Source organism: Falco biarmicus, chromosome 8 (assembly GCF_023638135.1).
Source record: "Falco biarmicus isolate bFalBia1 chromosome 8, bFalBia1.pri, whole genome shotgun sequence".
NCBI classification, from domain to species: domain Eukaryota; kingdom Metazoa; phylum Chordata; class Aves; order Falconiformes; family Falconidae; genus Falco; species Falco biarmicus.
In genome coordinates, this window is record NC_079295.1 from 24,100,194 (window position 1) to 24,120,903 (window position 20,710).

General features: G+C 37.1%; 1 protein-coding gene across 4 annotated transcripts in view; it reads left to right on the forward strand.

The window, feature by feature from the left end:
- Window positions 1-10,743, forward strand: part of GRB14 (growth factor receptor bound protein 14) — a 67,301-nt gene extending 56,558 nt beyond the window's left edge. For all 4 annotated transcript variants that reach the window (XM_056348961.1, XM_056348958.1, XM_056348959.1 and 1 more), the window contains 5 exons: window positions 1,750-1,866; window positions 1,973-2,030; window positions 2,118-2,205; window positions 5,878-5,971; window positions 10,047-10,743. In XM_056348961.1, the coding sequence (XP_056204936.1) occupies window positions 1,750-1,866; window positions 1,973-2,030; window positions 2,118-2,205; window positions 5,878-5,971; window positions 10,047-10,193 (504 nt within the window). In that variant the 3' untranslated portion in view covers window positions 10,194-10,743. The remainder of the gene's footprint in view (window positions 1-1,749; window positions 1,867-1,972; window positions 2,031-2,117; window positions 2,206-5,877; window positions 5,972-10,046) is intronic.
- Window positions 10,744-20,710: the final 9,967 nt, after the last annotated feature.

Sequence of the window (20,710 nt, forward strand, 5' to 3'; positions counted from 1 at the left end):
CTAGATGCTGTGCCCATCTCCTCAGTCAGATAGCTGGGATTGGATCGGGTTGTCCTTTTTCTTTAATATCTTATGTTATCCCAGTTCTTTGAGTCATTTTATTTCAGATTTTTTCATGGATAACTTGCATCACTTCTATGTTTTTTGTTGGCTAAATTGGGTAAAAATTACGTTTCCAGGACTTGTGACAGTGATTTTACAGTGGATTTTTTGAGTTTGTTGGGGTTTTTTTGTTTTTTTTTTTTTTTTGTTTTGTTTTGTTTTTTTTTTAATAGTTCTTGCTGTTAAAATGCCTAAAATATATATTTGTTATTTTGGGTGTTCACAAAAATAGTTTTCAGTGATATTGCTAATAAGCATGGCTTCAAAATTGTGCTTAATACACTGACTGTCTTTACTTTCTGTTCTGTAAAGCTGTCACAATAGCCAGCTGCTGCTTTTATAACAGATCTGTAAGCCATTACCAATTCTCTCTCCTCTTGCAATGTTGTGTGCATTTTAGCTCACGTAGCCTTTAACGCAGGCAGAATATATAACAAGTATTAAGCATGGTGGTGTTTTTCTACTTGTGTATAATTCATGAATTAAAGAGCAAATTGGGTAAACTTGGGAATTAAGCACACAAGCTAGTGAACAAACTTCATACGGGAACCACTTACATTTCACATTCCTCAATAACTCACAGCCATATCAGCTACAAGGGGCTCTCGCCACTCTCCTAGAGGCAAACATTTTCTTTTACTTTGCCCTTGGTTTTACAATTTTGCAAAGTTCTTTACAGGTTGCAGTTATTCAGGCAAACCTTAGACTACAGTGTCAAGAATTACAGTGAACGACAGAACTGCTGTCTTACATTTCTAGTTCTATTCATGCTTGTAACCAAATGGGAAGAAAACAGACCTGCTTTGGTTTTGGTCTGGGAAGCTTTGCTAACTCTACAGAAATCTGGGCCTCTTCTGTTCCAGATGTTACTAACTTTTAGAAAGATAGAATGTTCTAGTTATTTGCCATTCCAGTGCCTGCCAACATTTTAATCATTACAATCCGTATTAAACTTGATTTTGTAAACCTTGGTTTATGAGAAAGATTTTGGTGAGTTTTAAGACTTTTGCCAAACTTCAGTGCTTTTTATTTTGTTGTTACAAACTTTATCTTCACTGGAGAAAAAACTGAAGCATTTTTTTCAAAACAGATCATACAGTTGTTGAGTCTGTGATAAGAGTCAGAAGGGTTGTGTTAAAATAGAAGTTAAACTCCATAGAAATGGCTGTTTTCAATGCTTAAATGTGGTAAACTTTGAGTGAAAGTTTGTATGGAAAATACATAAATTTGACGTATTTATATCAAAAATTTTCAAATCTTTGTTAATTTGATGGTTATAAATAAAAATTTTGGTTTTTATCTTTTTTTCTGTTACTTTGACAACTTAATTACAGTTTTGTGATGTTTTGACATGCAAAGGGCTAGTTATAGTTAAAAATATAAATAGAGTTTATGGTAAAGCCATTTATTTATCATCCATTGCAGTAATGCAAAAAGATGATATGCCCTGGCAGACTGTAAAATCGAGCTTTGCAGCAGCATACTGGAATAAAAAATGCTCCCCAGGGTAAAATGAGTTTGGCTCTGGTGGGAAACACTGCAGATACTTGAAACACCACTTACAAAATGTGTTTTCTCAGAAGCTCACTTTGAAATACCAGATCTTTTAAAAAGTGAACAAACTAAATTTATTTTTCTTTGTTGCAGAGAAGCATTTCAGAAAATTCTTTAGTAGCAATGGATTTCTCAGGAAACAGAAGCAGAATTATAGAAAATCCAACAGAAGTCCTTTCAGTTGCAGTTGAAGAAGGATTAGCATGGCGGGTATAAACACCTTTGCTTTATCAGAATAGTATTTTCTGATTTTTTTTTATTTTTTTTTTTAAACAAAAAAGCTTTGAAATCATGTTTTTACTTCTCTCTCATACAGAGGAGAGGGTGTCTACGACTCAACTCACATGGTAGTCCTATTGCAATATCTAACATGGGTATGTGTGACTGTATTGCTAGAGAATTGCAATAGCTGGTTCTTTCAATAAAGACAAAATGTTTTTTTAAGATCTTTATTTCCACAGCTATACACAGATCTCAGTCATGGTTTCATCATAAAATCTCTAGAGAAGAGGCTCAGAGACTTATTTTGCAGCATGGACTTGTAGATGGGTAAGTTAATTCTTTACGTAACTCTTCTGAGATGCATTTCTAGTCAACAACTTGTATTTTCACATACTACTTCGAGGGGAGAGATGGAGGAAGGAAGATTTTGCAGTTACCTAATAGAAATAAACATTATTTTATATAGGGCTGTCTTAGGATCAGTTGGTTTCTGTTTTATATCTTGTGAAAGCAATAAAGTAGTGATCTAATGCTTCGATCCTGTCACTGACCGATTACTTATGTCCACTCCGAGCCAGGCATTTGAGCTGTGTATTTGCACAATATTCTCTGGAAACTGTCAACTTTGGCACCAGTGTCTTTTGTATCTCTTATTAGTGATGAAAGAATGATAGAAAGGCTGAAAACATTTTTCTAAGCTGAACTGTGCAGGGACAGCCATTGAAAAAAGTATACTTTTCCTCATGAAATTACTAAAAATTGCATTATCCCTTAATGGTAAACAGTAAACATTAGGATAAGACTTATTTTTCTCTCATTTAATTATTAACTTTTAGAAATGACAAATCAAGTAGGTATTTTATGTTCAAGTTCTCCTGTTTTTCATTTCTGTATTTTTATACTTACTCCTGTATTAAATGTAAACTTGGGCCTCCTTAGCTCAATGAGTAATTGCATAAAAGTCTTCAGTTGCTCTGAATCTGTTTCAAGTTAGGTACCTGTAACATCACATTACTGGTTAAATTCTTTCAGGTTTAGATTAAGTATACTGTAATACTGTTTTCTACATCTGCAGAGAGGGTTCTAGGGAAGGAGAAGGAGACAAACCCAGCCATACTCAGCAAGGGTGGCTAATTGGACTTCACCTTCTGTATGTTTTCTTTTTCTTTTTTAGTTTCAGGGGTCTTGTATTTAAGCCTGGCTGATCATCCTGAAACTGTTTCTGTACTCTGCATTAAGTTTTGCATTTGTTACACGAGAGAGATGGGATATGGGAGTGAATCCAACATGTATTTCTGAGCAGTACATCATTCTGGGGCTGATGAAACTTCCAATGTATTTCAGTGGGCACGCACGCATACTGTTAAATGAAACCCAGCAGATTGGGCGAGTAAAGAGGAATGGTGTTTGGGATGAGAAACTGCATACCTTGCTAACATTAGTTCAGTACAGTATTGTTTTATATTCTTAGCTCTATTCATAGATATGCATTGTGGTTTTAGTGAAGATGACACTCTCGTGTGGACTGTCTAGAATTGATTAGAACATGGTAGTATGAGAGTTCATATGCTGTCAGAAACATATTCAGGACTTGCAAAGAAGTCATCAATACATTACAGCATGTGACAAATGCTGTGCTTTTTGATGGGCTGAAAGAATGAGTTATCACCAAAAATACAGAAGTTTTTCATGGGAATAATAAGATCTAAGTTTCTGGAGGCTGGAGATGGGAGCAGAGAAAATAATCCATGTTGAGCCTTTTAAGGTGATCCCAAGCAGTAAGATCTCCTGCATATATGACAGAGGTCATAGGACCTCTGTAATACCATTATGTACCAACAAATATGCTGTTCATGATGGCTTATAGAAGATAAAGGATTTACAGTAGTGTCAGTACTCAGATAACCCACTAACAGAATCAGGGACAGCAACAATCTTAAGGTTTGCATCTACTGTTCTGGTGTAAAACCAACTTTCTTAAAGAAGTTTGTATAGTAATATTGTAGATTTCATACTTTATCCCCTAAAGGACATTTGAAGACTTTTCAGTGATAAAAAGTTGACAAGATTGCAAACTGATCAACATCTGATTGGTGAATGGGATAACAGCATTACCAAAAGGCCCATGACAAAATGTCATTCACAAATTTCCTTATAAGTTTGTGAAGAAGCATTTGTTTTGACTTATCCAACACATCTAAAATGTTCCCTTCCAATCAACATTTCTAAGATTTGGTGAACTGCAACCCTTTCTTCATAATCAAGTTTTAAAAGTTCTTTGACAACTAAAGTAGGTCTATTGTGAGAAGGTTAGAAAAAAGTAAAGATCTTGTTATGCAAAGGAGAACAAATGTTGCTTATTTTTGCTGTTAAAACAGGAAAAAAGTAAGAAAAAGGACTTTAAAAGAATGGATGAATGGGAACATAAATCCTAATCAACCTGTATTTTCTTTCCTATCCAATATGATTGCTTTATGTATTGTGTAATGTGGATCCCAGTATTTGGGTGTAGAGACCCCACTGGATACCTGCAAAGTGGAACATTCTTATAGTGTCATTTTTCAGAATAAAATGAAATGCCATTCCTTAATGACAAACATATAAAAGATGTAAGTGTATGGAAAGGATTTAACTGTGCTTTGAAAAATTTTATTCGTGCCCTGGAGAGGGTGAAAGGCCACTAGGTGGTGAGAGAGAGCTTGTTAGGAGAGCCTGAGTCTGTTGAGACGTCTTTGTGCTTGTGCGCTCTTACAAGCCTTATGCTGAGTTGGCAGTTACCAGTCTTTAATAACTTAATTACTCTCAGAGCTCAGAAATTGACTGTATGGGGATTTTGATAGAAATGTTAATGATTATGGATTCCAAATTGCTTAATTCCAGGTATTTTCTTACTTTGTAAATACAGAACTCTTAAAAACTTTGAGGATGGAATTAGTAGTTTGGATCCATGTTGTTAGTGAAAATCCACTGTAAATCTTTGTCTGATTTCTTCTCCTGAAATCCTTTCTTTTTGTGTAGTGGTTGTGCTCTCATTCCTGGTATGTAATTAGGCAAAAGTAGGTGGCCACTAGCGCTCACTTGGTTGATACCTGGAAGTCCATCTTTCCCGTCTTTTGTGTCCTGAAAGAGGAGCACCCTTACTAGAGGCTGTGCCTCTGTTTGCTTTCTCTAGTCCATTGGTTAGCTGTGTCTGTTCCACACCTGCACAGTACAAACAGTTCAGGCTCTCTCAACTACAAAGCTGTGGTCAAGTACTTCCCTCTGGCCTCCAAAGTTCTCTGCTGATATCCCAAAGCCAGTGATTCAATGAAAGCTGTCTCTTACTGGTAATCATCCTTTGCCTGTACCATATCATCCTACCAGGATTATGGCAAAATTATCTCTGTCCATAAGCTGGCTGGAATAAGTTATCAGTGAACTAGTTGCAGTGACGCTGCTGGCCATGGAGAGTGTTGTGATTTGAATAATGGTGCCATAAAGTGATCAGAGTGTAGCTCTGTCTCAGTGGGAATTTTGCCAATGTGCAGAAGCAAGTGTGCATTTATTGGCCAGATGTGGAAAACCATTCTGCTATGTCTTGCATTACCTTTTCTGAAAACTTGCTGTTGAACTACCTTTTGAATTTTCCCTATAATGCTTGTGATTTAGGTAATTGACAGAGTCCAAAGAAAAATTTTGTTCAAAGGCCTAACTTTGAGCATGCTTTTCTGCATGAGGAGATGCATTGTAATTCTATGCAGTGTAAAAACTAACACCTACAGTGTCATTTATTCTGAGAATGCATATTTTTCACATAATAGACAAGGTGAGGAAGAATTTAAGAAAAAGTATTTTCTGTGACACATTTGCAAAGAAATACTGACTAAAACTATAACTTAATTATTATTATTTTTGCGTTTCACTAATATTTGCTATAGTGAATTTACAACAGTTTTAAATAGATTTTTACAAAAGGATTTCCAGAGTGATCTTACTGTGAAAATTTGCAATCTCTTTTAGGGTATTCCTGGTACGTGATAGCCAAAGTAACCCCAAAACATTTGTATTGTCACTGAGTCATGGATTAAAAATAAAGCATTTTCAAATTGTACCAGTAAGTAAATCTTTTGGTTTATCTATACATTTCAAAAAGAAAACAACTGAACAATTGTGGTAGAATATTGATGGATTTTTTTTTTCTTTTGCTGTTATGTGAAAGATGTAAACTTAATACCCATATCACTAAAAATAAGTAGTATTCATGAGCAGAGTTGAACATTTTTGTGCTTTTGTGTTTGATTTGTTATAAAGCTTGACTAGTATTGTGAAATCCTAAAAAGTGTCTTGAAAACACAGACAAAGCTATTTGAACTGGAATAGAAGCAACCCTGATGACATTAATAAAGGTCATATTGCCTTTTCACTTTTTTAATATGTGCACAATTTCTTTTTAGTTATCTGTTTAGGTGGACTGTCTACAATGTGTGTGTGTATCTCTCACTGACTCATCTGTTCAGGACAGTTTCTCTCAATGGTTGGAGTAAAACATTTTTTGCTGACCTCTCTTCTTAATTCATGTCGATGTGGTATATTCACGTCCAAGTCTCCTTCAGGGAGTCAATTTTAACAAAAATTATATTCTTATTTAGTCCAGTTGCTTGTAGGTAAGCTGAAATTTCCTGAATAGAAATCATATTTCTATCAGTTTTCACTGAAGATATCACCCAGTTCTCCTGCCAGAATGGCCTGCTTCCCCCATCACTTCCAGTCTCTGCAGAGGTGGTTTATGCTGTTTTCTTTGCAGGCTGCTTCTCTTGAGATGAGAGACACTTAAGCATTATGTGGTTTAGCTACAGATGCTTGACATAACTGAGCAGAACTAGAGCTTTTTCTTCTCTCTTCACAAGAACCTTTCTTCCAGACCACATAATGCTTTAGCTCCATGTTTCTTCCTACTGGTTTTCGGGAGATTCTGCTGTTTCTCAGTAGAAATGAGTATAGTGGCATCATTTTTATTCTGATCTGGAGATTCCCTATGATCATTCACCAAATTTCTGTATGCCTTACCAAGGGCTTATAGCTGATATCCTCCCCTAAAAAAGTTCCTGTAGAACAAAATGGAAGCATTATTTGGGAGGTGCAAAGGTGTTAGTCAACGTTAGTTAAAAGAATTACCCAGTATTTTCATTGTGTATAGGTACAATCAGTGGAGGAGTCTTTCGTCCGAAATAGTGATAGCTATGCCCTGGATCCCATATGAGCATCAGCATATGCTCTGTGATCAGGATCCCAGCTATAAGATCTCTCTGCCTCTATTGACTATAGTTGCTTCTGGTATTTACTTTCGAATAACTGTTGTGTGGTTTAGAAAACCTGAACTCCATACTAATATTGTATGATTCTGCTTCGTTGGGATGTCATTTAAGTCTCAAATTTAAGAGACCACTTTTTCTTTCCCTGTCAGGAAACACACCCTCTCTTCTCTAAGAGTAGATGTAGCAGGAAGCTGCAGTTATCCTTGGTTTCCTCTGAGCTGGATGATTCTCCTCTTCCCTTCAAAAAAACTAACCTGTCAATTCTAATGTTCTTCTGCAGATGTAAGCAGTGCATTTGAGGAATTAATCATACACACACACATGCCAAAAACCTTGCTGTCCTGTTATAAGATCTTTGGAGGAATCAGGAATTCTTTATTTTGCCATAGACGGTCTACAGATCTGGGTCAATTTTTCCATGCTGATGGTCTAGAAGACATGTACCACTTCAGTGCATAACGTGTCTTGCTTAAAGGAAAACTTTGTTATTGTTTTTAAAGTAAAGCAATTTATCCTATGCTAGTTACCAGGAAAAAAAAAATCTGTAATGAGAACTTGATCCAAAGAGACTGTGAATACGGAAACTGTTGGTTCCCCAAACATAGGCATATTTCAATTCCTTTCTGTCTTAATTTCCAGTCACATTCAGTACCCTCATGCCATTCTCAATACCCTGACTTAATTCATGCTCTGCTTTTGCTAGAACAATACTCTTCAAGAAATTCAGAAAAGTATTTTTTGAGGGGGAAAAGGTTTTGCTTCCAGTTACTGCTGATCTAAATGAAGTTATCAATTTCTAAGAAACAAAGCATTTTGTGTTACTGCAGTAAGCTGGTAGCTTATTGGAGATCAAGGCTGCCTTTTTGAACTCTAAATCCTACTGTTCTTCTAAACTCTTTTTTTTTTTTTCCAGTCATTAGGAAGAGAAGATAAACTTTCCTAGTAAATGTAAATAAATAAATAAATGGCATTTAGAAGGTCATTTTATAAGTCAAAAATCATTCAGTGTCTAAATGAATTATTGCTCTCTTACATTTTATGTTGCTTCAGGTTATACTGCATCTAAAAATGTCTCCTTTCAGATAGGGCATGCAGCCTGCCAGTTCAAGCTTCCCCCACAGTAACAGGTCCATCATGTTAACACTGGTTACATGTACAACAGGTATTGCAGGTGGGTGGCAGGGAATTGATTGTAAAAAATTGAAAAGAAAACCTTTGGGATACATTTGCAATCCCATACTGTGAAAATTGGAGAACTTGATAGCTTAAATGTGTTTTTCAGTCTTACTGCTCTGAGCTGTTAGAAGTTAACTTCAGTGTAGTCTATCCTGAAATTAGCTGTTCTGTAGTCCATGTGAAAGAAGAATAATTTATATGAATTCCTGGGAGATGCTTTTTTTCAATAGATGTTCTTTCATAACAGCCGCCTTAGCTTGCAGAAGATGTTATGTTCCCGGGCAACATAAACTTGACATGAGTTTTTACTTTGCAAAATATTGATTGCTTTAGAATTAGCAATCTATCTGGTATTCACTTTGAGGTTTGAGATTAACTTGGAGGGGAAAAATAAACTAAAAATGAAATCCAGTCAACAAACATCTGAATTGTCAATTCTTCCTTGTCTTCAGTGTGTTGGCAGGAAAATTGCATGCATAAGAAAAGTCCGATAGGTTCAGGTTCTTGGCTGGAGCACAGGAATTTACACATGCACACACTGGTAATTCCTTAACTAGCAGTGTTTGACCTGGATTGACTGAAGTCGGAGAATAAAGAAATTACAAGCTACTTCCAGACATAGTACAAAGGGGTAGAATAACCAGGAGTCATAAGCAGTTAAACAGCTGCTTCAGATGAGAAATCTTAATTACAGGTAAGAGAGCTAATTAATATCTTCTCCCTTTCTGTACTCAAATTGGATAGTTGCACCTTACCTTAGTACACCATCTGCTACTCTATGCTAGCACTACTTCAGGATCTTCTGTTCACTACTTTCTCAATCTTATAAAATATCTTTTTTCCCTTTTCTTTTTTTAAAGTAGTTAAAGGATTTTTAAAAAACTATTTAATTTACATCAATACTTATTAGTCACTATTGCACTGAAACTTCTTGATATTAGACATATCAGCAGTAGAGGAAGTCGAGCAAGTGTATAGTCAGCGGTGCACTACAAATTGTGCACAAGCTAACATTCAGTAACCTAGAATACGGAAATACTAATTGTAAGTTTTTAAGCATCTAAAAGTTGAAAGTATGTTATGCAGTTTCTTCTTTCTCTCCTGTATTTATACTAATACATGCATTTGGAGACGCAGCAGTTCTTTCTCCTACAACAAAGACCATGCTACTGCATCAAGCATGTTACTTTTGCCATGGGCGGTTTCTTTTGTAGAAAATAGCATCCAGTACACCAATGCACTAGTGTGTAGCCTCAGTGCACCTTACAAAATAAATGATACAAAACGTAGCAGTTACACATAATGAGAATGGAGCAAAAGTTGAAATCTACGGGTAAGTTGAAACTTGGTTGTTTCTTGTCACTCTGTAAAAACTCAGTGTTCATATTAACTCCAACTATCATTCCACAGCAAATGCATAAAGTAGTAATGCTAGTGCAGAGAAAATAGTCCTATACTTATTTAACCATATTTTCCTCTTAGGTGTGTACTTAATTCAAAGGGGAAGTTAAAGAATGCATTGTTTTTCCTGCTGTTTATTTTTGATCTTGCTGTGAATGATAATTTTATTTTTCCTTCTCTCAGTAAGATTATGAATGTCTTGGTCTACAAGAAGACTTCTTAAACAAGTATTTCAATCAGGAGGCAACACCATAGCAAAAGAGGATTTTATTCTATCTTGTTTTTCCATTTTTACAGTTGGAAGATGACGGGAAGCTATTCTATACCCTTGATGATGGTCATACCAGATTTACTGATCTCATCCAGCTAGTGGAATTCTACCAACTTAATAAAGGAGTATTGCCTTGCAAGTTAAAACACTATTGCGCACGAATTGCTCTTTAACCAAAGCATCTGTTGTTTCATCAGAGGGAAGAGAAGATGTTAGAATACTTTTTCCCCTAAAGGCAATTTGTGTAGTAAGAAGGGAAATAACAATACATTGTAAAGATTTTATGTTTAGGCTGAAAAAATATAATTATATTCTATATAGATAAGAACTTTGCTTTGTGATTGTCACAGCAAAATTAACTCTATGGTTTTAAAAAACCTTTCCTATGTAATTCTTTAGTGTTGTCTTGGACTTCTTTGGTTTCTTTTCTTTCAACTTAAAACAATTTAGAAAAAATACTGTGTAACTTCTACAAAAATATAACTGAGGGAAAGATCTTTGTTCTTAGGTTTAAAATTAACTTTTTGTCCCTTCAAATGTTTCTCATAATTTCTATGAATCACATAGAAGGATAACTATAACTGTGGTGAGGATAAGAAGCTGAACTGCATATTTTATTTGTAAATAAAATGAGTAAATATTTTGCACTATATTTTTGAATGCTACTTTGAGGATTATCACATACAAAAAGTGAAAAATCCATTAAAACTACTTATCACTGATTATTTGTATTGAGTTGTGCTATTACTGTTATAATATTTTAAAGGATTTTTTTTCTCTAATGACTAAATCTACATCTTTATACAGAGCTGGAGTGTAACTTACATAGCTATGATATGTATAAACATGCATAAAATATCATGTAGCTCATAACATGGTTTACTTTATACCTACAGTCTCTAACAAAAGACAGAGGGATACAGAAACCTGTTAAATACGGTGGATTGTTGGGAGCTGGGGAGGGAATCAAATTCAATTGCCCTTAAAAAATAAAGGTAATGTTATAGTATTTATGAATTTACAATACTTACAAATAAAGGTAAATCCAGTGAACTTTACTCTTTGCTACAAACCTGTTGAGAGAGTGTATTTGCAGTCAGTTCCTAGCTTATTTTGTTGTTTGTAACAGAATAAAAATTTCAATATAGCTACCAGTCAACCAATCTTTAGAGATAACCAAACATCTAATGTTTCAGCTAAAAACCCCGGTTACAGTAGACCAAGTCAAATGTTGGACCGTAGCATTAGAAATACTTTTGATACTTGTGTTTTGAAAGAGAAGTGATACTGCTGCATCCTTGAACAAAGACTCGAGTGGAATGGGGCTTGGCTTGAAAGAATCATCCCTGTCCTGATGCTTTGCTGTCGAATAGGTTTGATCTTGTTATGAGGGTTCAGGACCTGGCCTTGGGTATCTTTACTTGGGGTAAAGGCTGGAGGGCGAGGTACTTCTTGGAGATGGGCCATCACACTGAATCCGGCCCCTTCTTTCTGTGCTTGCTTTGATTCTCTGACTGTCAGACATACAGCTGTTCTGCTGTACGAGTTGGTGGAAGGGAAGGTGAAGGAGGCCTGGCCAAGGGATGGAGTAAGATGGACCCAAGGCTCTGCAGTGCCAGTGTGCATAAGCCAACAAGGTCGTGTAGATGGAAACATTAGAATAGTACGGTAACTACTATGGTTTTGTTATTGTGTGCCTGTGGACGGCAATCATAATAACATAATGCTGTGATGCTTAATTTACTGACTTGATCCACACATCACTGACCTTTTCCTCTGGTATGCAAATACAGTTTTTAAAGCTCATTAAAAAAGCAACTCTTCATAACGTGTACCAAAGATGCAACATATGTGGTGCCTAAGCTCATTACTTTAGGAATGCCTTGTAAAACTCTTCACAATCTAATAAATTTACCTCCTAAACCTCGAATATAATTTCAGATTGTAATTACAAAAACATAGTTTTAATTAAAGCCTCTTCAGATTTGATTTAATAATGTGATTAGTTCTCAGGCCTAGTATTATTTCAGAAATTGGGATAGAATAGAGAGAAACATTCTTCTCTGCATCCCTGGTTTATTGATCATCTGACAAAAGAAACAAATTGTCTACTGTACTCCATTTCTACCTGGACATGTGAAAGCTTTGCCATAATTTCTATTTGTATTTATGTATTTGCTAGCGTGCTTGGTAGAGAAGCTGTCTGGTGACTGAGTAGCTGTCACTTTTGGACCTACGAGAAAAGTAAAGAGAACGTGGGGATTATGTTATGTGGTGGAGAGACATCAACCATCAAGAATCTTTGCTTGCTTTTTCAGTTTTTTTTCCACAAGTGAAATTGAAAGAAAACCAGCCAAAACTCAATATCACACCCCCACACCCACCCCACCCAAATTTGGACATTTTAAAGTTTTTAACAGGCAAATATTCAAAGCATTCTTACTGTGTAAATTGTTGCCTTCTGCATTTTGATGGCTCTTTTAATTGAAATCTTGCTGAGAACACAACATTATTTTTTTTTTTCAGAGATGTACATGCCTTTCCCAAACTGTACAGTTGTTCATGACTCTGCCATAAAAATAAAACCAGAAAAACTAAGAAAGTCTAGTTTGGTATTTAAATGACTTAAGCGGCTACCTCCTTGTTTAAATATTTCTGAAAGAAGAAGCACGGAGGAGGAAGTCTGAACATGTTAAAAAAACCCACAAAACCAAACTGTCCCTGTCCCCCCACCAAACAAACAACCAAACCAAACCTCTGATATTTTAATTACTTTAAGACATGCTAAATGGTACATGTGGTTGAGACATGATTTGCAAGATCCTTGTTAGCAACCAACATTTTCTTGTCAGAAAAATGGTAAGGTTTTTCATGATGCCACCCAGGACATGTCTGACCACAAGGTTCTCTGAGGGTGTAGACAATGGTGTTTAAATGGTTTCTGTGTGTTAACTGTGGCTTCTGGGTGTAGGCAATGCTGTTTAAATGGTTTCTGTGTGTTAACTGTAGCTTCTGATTAGGAATACTACACTTCTGTGCCCACCTTCCCAAAGCAAATTGGCTAATCAGAAGTTGCTAACAGCTCAGGGAGAAATCAGTACTATTTTGGTCAAGCCGGTCTATCTGTCTCCAGTACTTTGCTTCTTTACAAAATGTGGACAATGTCATATGTACTTAATAGAGCATTTAAGGACTGATTTATAAAAAATTACAATTGAAATTGTTTGAAGAGGTCTTTTTTTAATACATAAGGAAGTGATATGTTTTTACCTTTACTTTGGGGAGGTCAGAATCTGCAGTCTTAAACTTCTTGATGAAAAATCAGTGTCAGAGTGCCTAGGTTTGAAGCATGATATTTGAAAACCACGTCATACTTTCTTCAGATTTAAAATTCTAGAATTCTGCAAGTGTATCTGTGTAGTGCAGTGCAGTGCCAGGAAGAGAACTAAGCTTGCCATGTGGAGGTACTAGAAGCAGTATAACTGTACAAGCCTAGCTTTCTGTCTGGGGTAATTAGCCCTGCAGGGGTATGCTCTGCAAGATAGATGTGAACAAGTTCAGAGATTGCCCTAAAGCTCAGCATTGTATTTATTGGCATGCCCTTTGTGCCTTAGTTTCCAATCTTAAAATCTTCTTGGCTCAAAGGAGATTAAAAGTTAATTCAGTGGTGTTTCATAATGCATATACATACACGGCCGGAATTAAGGTTGCATGGGCAGCATTAAATGACATTTTTAAACTTCTGAGTGTTTGTACTTACAATCATATTAAGTCACTTAATGAATTTTTTGAAATGTAGCAAGACTTCATCAAACTAAATGTTTTGAAAGAGAGCTTTAACCCATTAAATAAAAGAGGATTACGTATGTAACTAACTACTAGTGGGATCTTTCAAGGATAATTGAATTTCTGTCAAATGTTGTCTGTTACATCCTGGTTTAAGAATCGTAGCATTTTGTGCTCCCCTGGGGGTAGAATTATTCTGTAGTGTAAGTGGGTTTGGGGTGTCTCATTTTTAGATACAAATCAGCTTATTTCAAGAGAACAGCCTTTTCTTTCATTGTTACATTGTTTAAAAGCTACCCATCTTTATCTAAATGGAAGCCACTCAGACATCAATTACCTTTACCTGTTTAAACTCATTTCACAGATGTAGCTTGCAAATCAATGTAGCATTTGTCAGTTAGAAATCTTATGCATAATTTTTGTTACCTTTATTATTTTTGAAAAATACAAAGCAACTTACAGCTTACATCAGTGTTTCTGTGTGGTTAGTAAAATAATTATTTTTATTACTGTTCTGATATTTCAGACTACTACTTCTTAGCACTGTAATGCATTCCATTTCTAATTTCAACCTTTCACTGAAATCATCGAAGACGGGACATACCCCATTACTTGAATATACTTGCAAGCTTTCAGAGGTTAAACACTTATGGGCTATGCATAATCAATGTGTATGGTAGTGCAATTAATGTTAACTTTAATGAAATGCATGAATATTTAAAACTTAATGAATCTGGCTTTACAGTGTGCTTTACAGCCTGGTTCACATATGTGAACAGTATTGACTGTTGGCCTCTGGATGTCAGCAGTGTATCATGAAATTCCTGTAATCAGCCGCTGTTTTCCTGCTTTCTCCCAGAAATATCTGTGACTTGTGGTCTCTGCACACCTCCAGAACACCCAGTGCTTTTTCCTCTTATAAATTATTCACTTACTCTGTACCAATTAGTTCTACCAGTTGCTAGGTTTGTTATCAAGTTAAGCTTCAAGACAAGAACCTGAACTCAATGAGTGATTAAAAATTTATTAGCAGAGATGATTAAATATGCAGATAGTCTGTGAAGCTTGTTCTTGAAACCATTATATTACCTTTTTAATACTAATGATTTGTATAATTAATTTTAAAAAAGCCTGAAAGTCTTTTAGAAAAAATCAGAGTAGGACATAAAAGGGAAGAGATTAAATGCAGAGGAGGCAGCGAACCTGAGTATTAAAACAGCTCATTCACATGTATAGGCAATAAAGTGATTTCCTTACAGGAATAGTTTGTGGTTTTTTTCCCCTCTGCTAAGTTGATTATTTTATTAATCTTTTAAGCAATTTGGGAAAACTCTATCCACCAGTGAGTCATATTTTGAAAACAGAACTTCATGTGATTAACTCTGATAATGCAGATGATTCCTCTAAACTTTACAGTTAAAACTAAACCATATCAAGATGAGGCTGCAACATTTAAGCATATGCTGGACTTTAGGGTTGCCAGTAACCCCAAGATTTCCATTGGAACCCCTCAGCTACATTAATGTCACCCAGGGAACTGCCAGGCAGCATGATGAATGCCAGGCAAAGTTTCCCAGAGAGGGGCTGTTGTCCCTCACGCTGGTTTTTCAAGTTGATATGTGTGAGGTGGGTGATGAGAAGAGCCTGCATCCTCACAGCTGTGCCCAGGGCAGCAGCTGGGCAGACCTGGGGGTGGGGGCAGGTGGACCCTCCAGTGAGTAAGGAGCAGCCTGCTGCTGTTGCTGTAGGGCCAGCTCTGGAGGAGCCCGGCCTGTCCTCCCCTCCCATGGGACAAAGAAAATAAATGACTCTATCACCTGTTAAGGGAGTAGCTGGAGCAGAGAGGTGGCCCTAGGGCCTGGCTTTTTTGCTTTCCACCTCCCTGAGAGAAGCAAACCCTCATGGCAGTGTAGGAGCAGTAGAGGACCTAGTAGTAGTAGAGCGGAGTAGTGGAAAGGTGGTGGGGAACCAGCAGTAGCCTGGAATGAGCCCATGGATCTGGCGCTAGCTGAGGCTGGTGTCCTGGTGAGCTTTTGGTGTCTGCACATGTGAAATGTTAGATGTTTTATAACACCTCTGTGGGAAGGTGTGGGAGGTGACAAGACCTGGCTGCACACTGGGAGCTGGAGCAGGCTGGGGGCGCGGGGGAGGCTCAGGGGTGAGCTGCATGCTGCCATCTCCCTGTGCTGGCGCCCAGCAGGGCAGGTAGGGTTGGTGGTGGGCTGCATGCCTCATGGGCTGTGCTCTGCAGCAGGGACAGCTAGTACTTTTCTCTCCCTCTCCTTCCAGCTCTACCTCTGGTCTGCCTGGCACAGCACCACTGAAGACCATGGCCAATAGCCCCAGGGACCCCTGGCCATGAGTTGCTGTGGACGAGGCCTGAAAGAAGCTGAGGGCCTATGCAAGGTGGTGCAGGAAAAGCCCAGGTGCCGCTAGGTGCCCTTTGCCTCTTGGAAAGGCAGAGGGTAAAGTTGCCCCTCAGGTGAGGCTGATGAGCCCTGCCAGCTGGAGATGGTCAAAGTTAACAAGTTGTTCTTAATAAATAGGTGTGAACTGGGTTTGACTAGTAGGTGTGTGTGTTTGGAGGAGGTATGTTGTGCAGCAGACTGAGGTCAGCACTGGAAGCATAGTGCTTTTGTTCTAAGACAAGGGCCTTGAGGAGGGGGTACAAAAGCATGGGGTTGAGATTGTCTTATACCTGTTATGTTGGGCTTTTTGTTCTGTTTATAAAATAGAATGCCTTTATCTTCAAATACTAGGCTCTGTGTAGTGTTTTTTAGGCTTTTTATGTAAAGTGCAGTGTGTGTTTCAAGCCTTGGCTGTAGAAGGCAGTAGAACTGGGGCGAGACCCAAGGAAGGTGTCTGTATTGCCAGCGCCACTGAACTTGCATAGCTGGGATCTCACTGTGGAGGACAAGTTTAAGTAAAAATGTCTGTTTTTTATCTAAAATAGCAGGTGTGCCTCTTTGATGGTGTGAAATTAGACTGTGCCCTAGGAACTTCCTTAGTAGACTGCAGTCCTGGAAACCATTTCTTTATTCTATGGGAGGTGTGTTGACTCAGATATGCAACTTTCCTTGCTTTCTTCTTGCTCTGAGCTAAGTTGAAACACTGCTTTTCACAGATGTGTTTCAGCTTCCCTTTATTTTATGCCAGCTACTTACTTAGGGAAGAGAAGGAGCAGAGGAGATTATCAATTAGGGTAAGCAAGTTGGTAGAACAAATTGAGAGGCCGTTGAATGATGTGCTTCCTGCTTTTCTCCTCATGGCTGAAGTTGAACAAAAGATTGAGTCCTCGCTCTTGTATTCCTGAATATGGGGTAGGCTGATGTGTTTCTAGGTGGGATCGTAAATTTAGATTGGTTTTTAATGTCAGCAAAAACTGTCTAATATGAAGAAAAACCCTTAATCTGAGGGAAAGTAAATATGTAATTTCAAATCTTTTATAATACAGGTAGGAGACAAAAACACATGAAGACTTCATTGGTTGGGGAGGGGTTTGATTTGTTTATTTGGCATTTTTAACAAAACCCCTTTATTCTGTTATTTGTGTGGAACTCTATAATTGCCATACCTATAGTCTATGCTAAATGTTGAAGTTCTGGGAAATAACTCATGGAAAAATCTCTTCTGATGATGGATGTGAGGTCAGCTATTCAAACCAAAATACTTACTCCCCAGTTACATGGTATAGGGCTGTGGTGCTCAGACCATATGCATAGTTAGTTATTTTTAGGCATTTAAGGAGAACATAAAGGACGTGATATGTGTAGGAGGGTGGAAGGGTAAGGAAGGAATTTTAGAAGAGATACTAACACAATAGTTATGCTATTGGAGTAATATTTTCCTAATCTGTACATATAACATCTGAAAGGGTGTGCTTCTGTGCCGAACAATTAAAGAAGTCCTCATTTCTGAAATGATGCATGTGCTTGTTTGTGTGCTGTGCATAATGCTATGGATTTTAGCATGCTTAAGATAATGTGTGTAAGTGTTGGCAGGATCAGAGTCAAAGATGTCAAAAATAACTTGGAGGGCTTGTGGAAATTCACAAAGTGTAATAAGGTGATACTTCAATTGGTGCTGAAGTGGAAATTGTAGCTGATATATTTAACGATGGACTGTGGTCACTGGGTTCACTGTGACTGAAAAGTATTCAGCTCTATTCTTGAGGTAAATGAAGAGCAGTATATGAAGTTGAAGTAAAAATTAAGAATGCTTTTCCTCTTTAGTATTTGTACATTGATAATGTTATTTGCACTTATTATTCTGTATTGTGTGTTTAAGAAAAAACACAAAACCCCCAAAGCTTTTAAAGAAAGAATTTGCAGTATATTTGCAGGAATCTATATTTGAAGTGGCCTGGGCCTTGTGAATGTGTTAAGATGTATCATACTTTTGAAGCAAAAGTTCCTTATTCCTTGGCACTGTAGAGTTAGGAACTAAAAAGCATTATGGGAATGATCTAATTGTTTCTATTTCTTTGCTAGAAATAAAACTAACATACTAATTCAAAGATTAGCAGCAGTACAGGTGGCCCTTAAAAGGACCTCCCCATGGCAAAGCAGTACAGCTGAATTGTATTACCCCTTTGCTTAAGGTAATGAGGACTTGCAAAAAATGAATTCTATGTTGCTCTGTGATGAAGTAAAATGCTCCTTTGTCTGCAGAAATATGCATTCCATTTCTGCTCCTACTTCCACTTAAAATAAGGCCATATCACTCGGCATGAATTTAGAAACACAGGGAAGAATGCATATGCTTTTACCACTGTGTCAATCAAAGGAGCTGCAAGAACACTAACTTTTGACATTCTTCTAGGTTTTCAACTTTTCCCTTGTATAAAAATCTTTCTAGATTATACTTTTATTACTTGCAGAAATTAATCTCTTTCCCCTTGATTTTTTTTTTTTGGACAGTTATTTATCCTCCTAGAAATTTTTTTCTACGGAAAAGAGGAAAATGCTGTCTTAGCTATATGAAGAGTATTGTTGGCTTGCAGTTCATTTTAACAATTTTTTGACGTAATCTGGAAGAAGCGTTGGTTCTGAATATAGTACTGAAAACTGAATGGATTAATGCACATCTACTGTTCAGGAAGCTTTCAAAGTCAACAGAAAGAAGAAAATGTATTGGATGTTATGCTGAATCCTTGTAAAGAAATGTGGGGTGGAGAAATTCTGCTATACTAGGTTGCACAGACAAAAAAATCAGGCATGAGGTAACTGAACATCTTTATAGTGAAGTGGTTTGCTTTTATAGCATATCAGAGTGGGGGTAGTTCAAGAGAAGAAAATGAAACAAATGCAGAGCTCCTGAAGAAGAGAATTGTGATGATGAAGAGGTAGGAGGAAACAAGCTTCAAGTAAAAGCTAGAGCACTATGGCAGTTTAGCCAAGTAGGCTGTGTCAGTTTGAACCCTGAGAAACACTAAAAAGTGGAAGAGTGAATAAGAAGATGAAATGGAAGGGAAGAAGTTTGAAAACAGCTACTTCAGCTGCTTGGGGAGGGAGAGGAGTACTAATCTGTTCGACCCATGATTATGAGGCATTCTTGCAGGGATGTGTATGAATTTGAAAATCATAACTCTGAACTCATTGCTGAGCATCCTGATGTTGCAGGAGAAGTTTTGTTCTGAGGGGTGAATGTGTTTGTTTCCTGAATCTAATCTTCTTACTCCCTGCCTAACGGAAACAACAGCATGAAATGGAGACAGGTGGAGAGATGGTGAGACAGACAGAGGTGAGGTAGACATGTAGTATGTGCTGCAGTTATGATGCTCGACCAAAGATGGAGAGACTAGTAAGAAGTCTTATTTCTATTTAGTAATGTGGCACCATTTGCCGATGGCATGTAGTTGTAACTAAAATGCAATTGTCCAGACTCTTTTTCTGGCTTAGGTTTCTTATGCTGAAGATATGGATCTATAGTTGTTAAGTTAGCTATGACAATTGTTACTTGGAACTTTCATTGGGAGCTGCCTGACTTTGAGGTGTTGAAGTAGCTGAATTCACTGGAAGTTTAAGTAAACTGCTGTGATCTCTCTGGTAAAGAGTAGTGTATATATTTAAAAAAAAAAAAAATAGAAAGGTGGAAACCACATATGTAAGCATGTTAACTTTTTATTAAAAGAAATCATTCCAGGAGACCTCATTAAGCCAGGACGATATTCTAAAAGTGAATATACATGTTGACAGCTACACCCATAAATTTGAAAACTGCAAACATGTTCAGCATAAAAGCCATTTTTGAAAAAAGCTGTTGCTCTGCCCTTGTACTAATTTAAGAATTGTTCTTTCATTCTGATTTTTATAGTTTCTTTTCACATATATAACTGGGACAGTTTAAAAAGTACTTTAAAGAAGCTTTCATGATGTCACAGACTTCCTAATGCAGATGACTGGTTTTAAAAATGCACACGTTACATAATGATTCAAAGCATCAAAGAAGCTCAATAATTTCATTTTCTTTTTTAAAGAAAAAAAAAATAAAAGACCTGTCCACAGACTACTTCTGTACAGTATTCTTGCAAAGAACCTCTGTTCCTGGGAATAGTAGTGTAATTTTAAACCTCTTGGCTCCAGCACTAGTCTTGGTGAAGAGGTTCTCTCGTTCTAGTCATATGGTATCTGGACACACAATGAAGTCTTCACAGTGAGGACAAGAAGATCTCAGATAATCTCAGTATTTTTCTGTCAGAGCGCATTCAAGGTACACACATATTTAAGTTGGTTTTGGTAAAGTAGGTACTTAATATTAACCCAGTGTGGAGGAGTGTAATTGGTACAGAATCTTGAGTGTTCTCCCTGTGTGTGCAGACTCCGAGGAACATGAAACAACTAGTTGTGACCTCAGGTTTGTTTTCTCGTCCATGCAGGAGCAGGAACGATTCACTTGGTCTGCT